General features: G+C 36.4%; 2 protein-coding genes across 2 annotated transcripts; one reads left to right on the top strand and one right to left on the bottom strand.

Annotated features, from left to right (window-relative positions):
- The first annotated feature begins 2,795 nt into the window (after positions 1 to 2,795).
- LOC114034619 (olfactory receptor 2AG2-like) lies at positions 2,796 to 7,990 on the top strand. The gene is made up of 2 exons (XM_027850355.1): positions 2,796 to 3,662; positions 7,943 to 7,990. The coding sequence occupies exons 1-2, from the start codon at positions 2,796 to 2,798 to the stop codon at positions 7,988 to 7,990; spliced, it is 915 nt and encodes a 304-aa protein (XP_027706156.1).
- Positions 7,991 to 8,385: 395 nt separating this feature from the next.
- LOC114034618 (olfactory receptor 2AG1-like) lies at positions 8,386 to 9,330 on the bottom strand. Its single transcript, XM_027850354.1, has one exon. It carries the CDS (start codon positions 9,328 to 9,330, stop codon positions 8,386 to 8,388), a length of 945 nt encoding a protein of 314 aa, XP_027706155.1.
- Between the last annotated feature and the right edge of the window lie 721 nt (positions 9,331 to 10,051).

The raw sequence follows: 10,051 nt of genomic DNA, 5'->3' as shown, positions 1-10,051 counted from the left end.
AGTTCATATTTTATTCTATAGGCAGCAGAGAACCACCAACATTTTTTGATTGGGGGACTGATATGGTTATCCCTGCTTAGTGGAGAGATTATTTTGGCAGGGATAGGAATGATGGCTTGGAAAGGGAGAGAGAGTGAGGCAGGGAGACCAGCAAGAAGATTAGTAGTATAGTCCAGGAGAGAGGTGATTAAGGAAAGAAGCTGGATTATGACTTCTTCACCTTCTTGCATTATTCCTTCTCCATCAGAGACTCCTAAACAGTGAAACTTTTCTATTAGCTTCACTAGCTCTCCCCAAATTTTCTTTCCAGTTAAGGAAGGAGCCACTCTTTCTCTCCCCCTGCATTTCCCATCCTCTAGACTACATTGATTTAGCAACACTCTTTCACCAGCACCAGAAATAAATGTTGTCCTTCTGGCACTACACTATTCCCTAGGTGTGGGAACTCAATGGTGACAATTTAATTTTTCTTGCTATGTTGTTAGTTAAAGAAATGCTTTAGCTCTAATACAAAAATTGGTATTCTGTTTCACTGCTATCAGTCTCATAATGACTTTTTAATATTTATAATGTAATTAGTGGTTAGATCTTTGAGCCATTCATTGTTTGGAATATCATTAGCTAACTACCTAAACATTTCATATGTATCTATATAACCAAATATAATCATGTAAATTATTATAGTGTGAACAACTATTATGCAAGCAAATATTAGGCAAGAGTCACAAGCTTGTAAACAGACCAATTAATAAAAAAGGATCCATACAACCTGCACTCAGCCTACAATGATTAGTCCCCCTTAGACCTTGATCTATCCATGAGTCAGCAAACCAAAGCTTGAGGCCAAATCTGGCCCTTCAGCGAGCTAAGAATTCATTTTTTATGTTTAAATGCAATAAAACTTCATTTTAAAATGTAAAAACCATTCTTAGCTAGACTTGACAAAAACAGACCTGTGGGATAGATTTGGAAGACAATATATACATGTATAATTACATCCATAATATATGCAAAAGTAATTCAAGGTAGTTTGAGGAGAGAGAAAATTCTCAACTGGGAAGATCAGAAAGTTTCATATAAAAAACAGTATTTGAAAATTAACAAACAAACAAACAAATGATGGCTTTGAAAAATAGTGTTTGTAGCAACCTGAGTTGCAAAAGGAAGAGGTGAGGAGACAGTTCAGGGAAGGGAGTTACTTAGTGGAAAGAGAGAGATAGGAAAAAAGAGAATTCTATTTAAATAATCGTGAGGCTAGTATCTCTGGATCACAGAATCTATGAAGAAGAGTAATGTGTTAAAAATAACTGGAAAAATAGGAAATTGTCTAATTGTAAAGGATACCAGAGCCAAATTTAGAGTCACTAGCAAGCCACTGGAGCTTACTGGAATAGGTGAGGAGTGTGACATAATCAAATCTCTATTTGTTGACTGAGTGGAAGATGGACTAAAGTAGGGGAGTACTTTAGGTAGGAGACCATATAGAAAGCTAGCATAATAGTCCACTGATATGTGAAAAGGTCCTGAAATTGGGTGGTGGCTATATGAGTAGAGAGGAGACAGATATGAGAGATGTTATGGAAATAACAACAAAATTCATCAACTAATTGTATATATAGGGTGAATGAGAGTAAAGAGCAAAACATGGCCAACCTTGGCTTTCAGAAAGATGGTGAAGCTCTAGATAATAAGAGGAAGTTCACAAGAGGTATGCTTGGGGAAAACAATAAAGAGGTTTCTTTTGGAAATGTTGACTTTGAGACATCTATGGGATATTCAATTTGAAATGTTCAAAAAGAAAGCCTTGGTGTGGAACCGGAGCACAAGGGAGACTGAGGCTTGATCTGAAAGCCAAAGATGGTACTTGCCTCTATAAGGGATGATAAGACAACCTTTGAAAAGAGGAAAAAGTCCAGGGAAGAACTGTAGGTACACTCACAATTAGGAAGTGTGAAATGAATGATGCTTTATCATAGAAGACTAAAAAGTCCTAGTCATACTAGGACTAGTAGGAGAACCAAAAGAAAGCAATGTCATAAAAATCGCAAGAAGAGGAATTATCTGGGAGAAGAGTGTAGTGAACAGTATAAGATATTGTAGAAATGTTAAAGGAGAGGACTAAGAAAGAGGCCACTAGACTTTGATAACTTTGCAGACAGCTATTTCAGTTGAGTGACAAGAGCAGAAATCACATTGCAGAGAGTTTAGAAAGAGTCAGAGGAGATAAAATTGAGGCACTGAGTGTAGATAATTTATTCAATGATTTCAGCTAAGAAATAGAGGAGAGATATAGGTCTATAGCTAGGAAAGATACTAGGATTTAGTAAGGTTTTTTGTTTTTACGAATAAGAAAATGAGGTCATCTATTCTTAAATAAGAAAGAAATATAATGGACACAAAATTTAAAAAAAAAAAGATAGACCCCTTCTTTTCTGTCTACATGAAGTCAGGGTTCTAGAAAGTATATCAAAAACTTTTAACAGAGCTACACTCAGAAAAGCTTCCATTTTTATATTCCACATCTGTCAAACTCTCTTAAAGTGGTCAATTATGAGAAGATCAGCATATTTGTAAGCACATCAGCTCTATTATCTGAGTGGAAGCAGAATAATAAGGCTAGCTCAGCGTTATCTCTGAGACAGGTGTCTGGGTACAATAGGGAATTTGTCAACTCACTGACTTTAAAGTAAGAAAATTTCAATGTATTCTAGCATCAGAGATTTAGAATACTCCTGAATCATTTGGGATACAGATCCACTGGGCCTCTGGTTACAGGAAATTGAGGAATCTGTGGAATGGAACTCAGGAACATGACCTTGATAAACAGTTTTTTCCTCATTGGAATTCTCCAGGACAGCAGATTCCCTGAACTCATCTGTGTCATGATAATATTTCTTTATCTGGTGGCCATGGCCAGTAATGGACTCCTGCTGTTGTTTATTACCATGGACAACCGGCTCCATGTGCCCATGTACTTCATGCTCAGCCAGCTCTCACTTCTGGACCTGCTCTTCACATCAGTTGTTGCCCCCAAAACATTGGTAAATTACCTGGGTGGACAAAACACCATCTCCTTAAAAGACTGTGGTCTTCAGATGTTTCTGGCACTGACACTTGGGAGTGCAGAAGATATTCTGTTAGCTTTCATGGCATATGACCGCTATGTTGCCATTCAACATCCCTTGAACTATATGATAATTATGAAACCAAAGGTTTGCTGGTCCATGGTAGCTACATCTTGGCTTTTGGCATCTCTGAGTGCCCTTGGACACACCATCTACACCATGCACTTTCCTTTCTGTAGAAACCAAGAGATTCACCACCTGCTCTGTGAGATCCCTCCACTGCTGAAACTGGCATGTGCTGACACTTCACAGTACAAGGTCATTTTGTACACAATGGGTGTGACCTTCCTCCTGATCCCCCTCTCTGCCATCTTCACCTCCTATACCTTAGTCTTATCTGCTGTGTTCCACACGCCCTCAGCACAAGGAAGACAGAAAGCTCTCCTTACCTGCTCATCCCACCTGACAGTTGTTGGGCTGTACTATGGAGCTGCCATGGTCATGTATGTCCTGCCCAGTGCCTACCACAGCACTCAGCAAGACAATATTGTCTCTTTCTTCTACACATTCTACAATATTGTTTCTTTCTTCTTCTGGGTTTGTTTCAGGAGGTAGACTCCCAAATATTTCATAATGTCTACAGTAAGTTTAAATGGAATTTCTCTTTCTATCTCTTGCTATTGGGCTTTGTTGGCAATATATAGAAATGCAGATGATTTACGTGAGTTTATTTTATAGACTGCAATTTTGCTAAAGTTGTTTATTATTTCAAGTATTTTTTACTTGATTCTCTGAGATTCTCTAAGTATAACATCATGTCATCTGCAAAGAGTGATAGCTTTGTTTCTTCTTTGCCTATTCTAATGAATCAATGTCTTTTTCTTCTCATATTGCTAAAACTAATGTTTCCAGTACGATGTTGAATAACAGTGGTGATAATGGACATTCTTGTTTCACCCCTGATCTGATTGGAAATGCTTCTAGCTTGTCCCCATTACATATTATGCTTGCTGAAGGTTTTAGATAGATTCTATTTATTATTTTAAGGAAGACTCCATTTATACCTTTGCTCTCTAGTGTTTTTAATAGGAATGGGTGTTGTATTTTGTCAAAAGCTTTTTCTGCATCTATTGAGATGATCACGTGGTTTCTGTTAGTTTTGGTGTTGATATGATGAATTATACTGATAGTTTTCCTAATATTGAACCAGCCCTGAATTCCTGGTATAAATCCTACCTGGTCATAGTGTATTATTCCTATGATAAGTTGCTGTAATCTATTTGCTAATATTTTGTTTAAAATTTTCACATCTATATTCACTAGAGAAATTGGTCTATAACTTTCTGTGTTTTGACTCTTCCTGGTTTAGGTATCAGCACCATATTTGTATCATAAAAAGAATTTGGTAAGACTCCTTCTTCACTTATTTTCCCATATACTCTATATGGTATTGGAATTAATTGTTCTTTAAATGTTTGATAGAATTTCCTTGTAAATCCATCTGGACCTGGAGCTTTTTTCCTAGGGAGCTCATCAATGACTTGAATTTCTTTTTCTGAGAAATTTTTATTCAAGTATTCTATTTCCTCTTCTGTTAATCTGGGCAATTTATATTTTTGTAAATATGTACCCATTTCAGTAAGATTTTCAAATTTGTTGGCATATAGTTGGGCAAAATAACTCCTAATTATTGTTTTAATTTCCTCTTCTTTGGTGGTAGCTTCACCCTTTTCATTCTTGATACTAGTAATTTGGTTTTCTTCTTTTTTTAAATTAAATTAACCAAAGTTTTATCTATTTTATTGGTTTTTTCATAAAACCAGCTCTTAGGTTTTTTTTATTAGTTCAATAGTTTTCTTAATTTCAATTTTATTAATTTTTCCTGTGATTTTCAATATTTCTAATTTGATATTTAATTGAGGATTTTTAATTTGTTCTTTTTCTAGTTTTTTTAGTTGTATGCTCAATTCATTGATCTCTTCTTTTCTATTTTATTTATGTAAGCATTTAGAGACATAAAACTTCCTCTAAGAACTGCTTTTGCTGCATCCCATAAGTTTTGTTATGTTGTCTCATTATTGTCATTCTCTTGAATGAAATTATTGTTTCTATGATTTGTTGTTTCACTCAATCATTTTTTAGGATTAGATATTTAGTTTCCAATTTTTTTTAGTCTATCTTTCCATGGCCCTTTATTAAATATAATTTTTATTGCATCATGATTTGAAAAGGATGCATTTAATATTTCTGCCTTTCTGCATTGGATTGTGAGGTTTTTATGCCCTAGTACATGGTCAATTTTTGTGTATGTGCCATGTACCACCAAGAAAAAAGTATATTCTTTTATCTCCCCATTCAGTTTTCTCCAAAGGTCTATCATACCTAAATTTTCTAATGTTCTATTCACCTCCTTAACTTCTTTCTTGTTTATTTTGTGGTTAGATTTATCTAGTTCAGAGCATGGGAGGTTGAGGTCCCCCACTAGTATAGTTTTGCTGTCTATTTCTTCCTGTAATGCCCTGAACTTCTTCTCCAAGAATCTGGATGCTATACCATTTCATGCATATATGTTTAGTAATGATATTACTTCATTGTCTATGGTGCCTTTTAGCAGGATGTAGCCTCCTTCCTTATCTCTTTTGATAAGATCTATTTTTGCTTTTGCTTTGTCTGAGATCAGGGTTGCTTCCCCTGTTTTTTTTTTTACTTCAGCTGAAGCATAATATATTTTGCTCCAACCTTTTACCTTTACGCTGTATGTGTCACTCTTTTTCAAATGTGTTTCCTGTAAACAACATATTGTAGGATTATGGTTTTTAATCCATTCTGCTACATGCTTCCGTTTTATGGGAGAGTTCATCCCATTCACAATCACAGTTATGATTATTATCTGTGTCTTTTTCTCCATCCTTTCTTCCCCCTGTTTATGCTTTTCTTTCTCCTTTCTCCTCCCCCCAACTAGTGTTTTGCATTTGACCACCACCTCCTTCAGTCCCACCTCCCTTCTATTATCCCTTTCCCTTTTCTTCCTCTTTACCCTTACTGCTTCTTCCTTCCCTTCTATCCCCCCTCCCTTTCCTTTCCCCTTTTCCTTCCTACTGCCTATAGTGCAAGTTAGATTTCCATATCTAACTGATTATGTTATTCCCTTCTTGAGCCAAATCTGGTGAGAGTAAGGTTCAAACAATGCTCATTCCTCTCCCTTCTTTACCTTTGCTCTAATAGGTTTTTGTGTCTTTTCCTGTAATGTAATTTTCCCTTGTCTTCCTCCGCCTTTCTCAGTACATTTTCTTAGCTCAGACTAATTCACTTACTTGGATCCATTTAACCCATTTGATTAGATTTTTTTTTTATCATTACATCAAAGTCAACTTAGGGAATGCCCATTGCACTAATTTGTGCTTCTTCCAAAGTTGAGAAAAAAACTATGTGTATAAAGAATGCAGCATCCTTCCCCCCAACCCCCAAAGTGAAAGGATTGAAGGACTGCCTTTCTGATCTTCAATTTATTAGGGTAAATGGAGAGCCTTGAAAGAACAAATGAAGAAAATATTAAAAAAGAAATCAAAGAGCAAAAAGAAGAGCACAGAGAAGCTCTTGAATGAAAGCTAGTGGCACAGATTTGCTATTTTAAGGGGATACTTTATGTTATTGATCCCTTCCCCAACTCTTTTCCAATCTGCTTTGAGCTGCTTTAATTGATTCATTAACAGGTGATTCGTTTTATGCTAGGCAGATGAAGCTTGTGTCTTTGAAGAAGATAATAATAACAACAATAATATCAAATATAATAATCTTGTTACTGTTATCATAGCTGACATTTATATAGTAATTTTAGGTTTTCAAAGTGCTTTACATTTATTATTTAGTCCTCAAAACCCAGCAATGTAAATGCTTCTGTTATTCCCATTTTACAGATAAGGAAAGAGTTAACAGACTTTCCCAAGGTCAAACAACTAGTTTGTGTCTAATGCTGGATTTTAACTCAGATTATCTTGATTCCAGATCCAATGGCCCTGTGATTGTCCCTTAAGGACATTCTACTGACTTTCTAAGAAGAGGGGAGATGCAACAGGTTTGACCTAGCAGAGAAACTTGCTCCAGGCTCTGCATTGTAGTGGTATTCCAAAATCAGGAATAACAAAAAAAAAGAGACTTGGATTCTTTAAAACTATTTTATGGATCCACATAGCACCCATTAGCAACTATGGGAAGGATTTTTACAGTGTATAGCACAGCTAAATACCAACTTCTCCAAGAAGTTCAGGACTTTCTATTTGCTGAATATGAACAGTACCTCCTTCCAATCCCCATAATGATCCCAGGCATCAAACTTTCCCTCCTAAATTCAACTCCTGAATGTCACTCAACCAATTTTCTAGACCAATCTCTATTTTTATACTTTGACACATCTGGACTCTCATTGAGGTAGGAAAGTAACCAACTCATTTTTTGTCCTTCTGTAAATCTTGGGCTGAAGGTTTAATTGTTTGTTTGTTTACTTGTTTTTTTTTAATTTCTTGACATTGCATAGACATCAGTGCAGCAATGTCTAAAAGGTTATTCCTTGCTGTCATTATGTGACTGCCCATATTTTTTCCTAGTCATGCATACCTCCTTATAGCACCTTTTACACTGTGGCTTCTGAATAGTTCTCCATTTCTAGCAAGTAGCTTCCTGTTTATGCCCAATACACTTTTTTCTATTACTCAATGGGGTGACCCTCAACTTTATTTGATAAGAGTAAAAACTCATTACATATGGCCAAAAATGAATTTCTCCTGGAAATAGTGCATTTACACTTCCTTGACATCTTCAAGTAGAGGCTGAATAGACTTAGGGGAGAAATTATTATACAGGGGATGCTGTTCACATAGGTGATTGCTGAACTGTTATTTGTGGTCTTTGAAAATAATGAAGATTGAGAGGAGTGTTACAAGACAGGAGAGGGACAAATTTTATGTTAGTTTTCAAAATTGGGAAAGTGTATTTTTCAAGCTATAGGCTGCTGATTTTGACTACTATTCCTTAAAAAAAATTCTAGAATGCATTTTGAGGTGTGAGTTTTCTCACATGGGCACAATTATCACCAGGAATTAGAGAACTCAAATTTTTTTACCCCTCTAGAATTTTCCTTATGCTGCCCCTTCTGTAACTGACTCTCACATTATGAATGACCTCATATATAGAATACAGTATTGTTAAAGGAAGAATAAAAGGGAAAATTTGATTATGGTGGCCATGAGACATTCCAGACAAGTGGGAATTTGCTAGCTACTATCTCTCAGCTGGAAGATCAAGCAAAGACCTGTGTAGGGTTCTACAATTCTTGACCTGAGGGGCCTTTCCCTAGCAACTTCTTCAGGGCTCCCAGTACATCCTTGTTCCTCAGGCTATAAATCAGGGGGTTTAGGGCTGGAGTAATAATGGTATAGAACACAGAGATGATATTGTCCTGCTGAGGGTTGTGGTAAGCACTGGGCAGGACATACATGAACACAGCAGCTCCATAGTAGAGCCCAACCACTGTCAGATGGGATGAGCAGGTAAGGAGAGCTTTCTGTCTCCCCTGTGTTGAGGGCATATGGAACACAGCAGTCAAAACTAGCAGATAGGAGGCAATGATAGCAGACAGGGGGATGAGGAGGAAAGTCACACCCATTATGTATACCATGAACTGGTACTTTGTGGTGTCAGCACATGCAAGCTTCAGCAAAGGAGGGATCTCACATAGCAGGTGGCTTATCTCCCGGGTTCTACAGAAAGGGAAGTGCATAGTGTATATGGTGTGCACAAGGGCATTCATGGATGCCAAGAGCCAGGATGTGGCCACCATGGACCAGCAAACTTTTGGTCTCATGAAGACCATATATTTTAGGGGATGTTGAATGGCTATATAACGGTCATATGCCATGAAGGCTAACAGGAGATCTTTAGCACCTCCAATTATCAGTATCAGAAATATCTGAAATCCACAGCCTGAAAAAGAGATGATGCTCTGTCCATGCAAGTAATCCACAACTGTTTTGGGGGAAACAACAGTTGTAAAGAGCAGATCCATAAGTGACAGCTGGCTGAGCAAGAAGTACATAGGTACATGGAGCTGCTTACCCATAGCAATCAACAGGAGCAGGAGGCCATTGCTGGTCACAGCCACCAAGTAGAGGAATGTGATTGTGGCACAAACCAGTCCAGGACACTTACTGGACTGGAGAATTCCAATGAGGAAGAAACTGTTCTCCAAAGTGTTGTTCCAGAGTTCCATTGCATGGGCTCTTTTTTTTCTGGATCAAAACAGAGTGTATAAAGAACCAATAAATCCAAGACTACTATAAATGTATGATGTTACAGGCCACTTAAAGTGAGTAGTTGGTAAGTGAATAAGGTGAGAACTTTTCCATTGGGAACTGGACTCATGGAAACAATTATTGAGTTTACTTTCTGATAAAGGTACTTCCTCTCTAACAATTGACAAATATGACCATCAAATTGAGGCAAATAAAGGGTGATAAATTACTATAAAATAAGTGCATACATATGAACCTCTCAATGGAACTATTTTAGAGTATAAACCCATATAAAATCTATTAAACTATTTGGCGTAATTTGATGGAATAATTCTTTTAGATTTTCTTCATAATTTTATTTTTTCTTGGATTTTTAAATTCTTGTTTGCATTTGTAGGTTTTGCTGTTTTCTGCCTAAAGATAATTGATTTATATAGATTATATATATAAATATATATATATATTTATATATATAATGAAGGTCAAGTGGGCAGAGATATTAGGATGAATTTTGAAGAGGAGTAGTTATGAGAAGAAAACTGAATAGATACAATTAGGATTCTATTTATTTCTGTCCAATAAAGTTATGAATTTATGTTTCTGTGTTGCACCCCTTTTATTTTATTTTTATTTTCCCCTAAAACTCACATGGTAAGAATTTGAGGATGGAAGAGGAAGAGTAACAGTTGTGAGAGAGAG

The sequence above is a fragment of the Vombatus ursinus genome, unplaced genomic scaffold, assembly GCF_900497805.2.
Source record: "Vombatus ursinus unplaced genomic scaffold, bare-nosed wombat genome assembly UNPS02009062.1, whole genome shotgun sequence".
Taxonomy (NCBI): Eukaryota; Metazoa; Chordata; class Mammalia; order Diprotodontia; family Vombatidae; genus Vombatus; species Vombatus ursinus.
The sequence above is the reverse complement of the archived record's forward strand: the minus strand, read 5'-3'. Positions and strand labels throughout refer to the sequence as shown.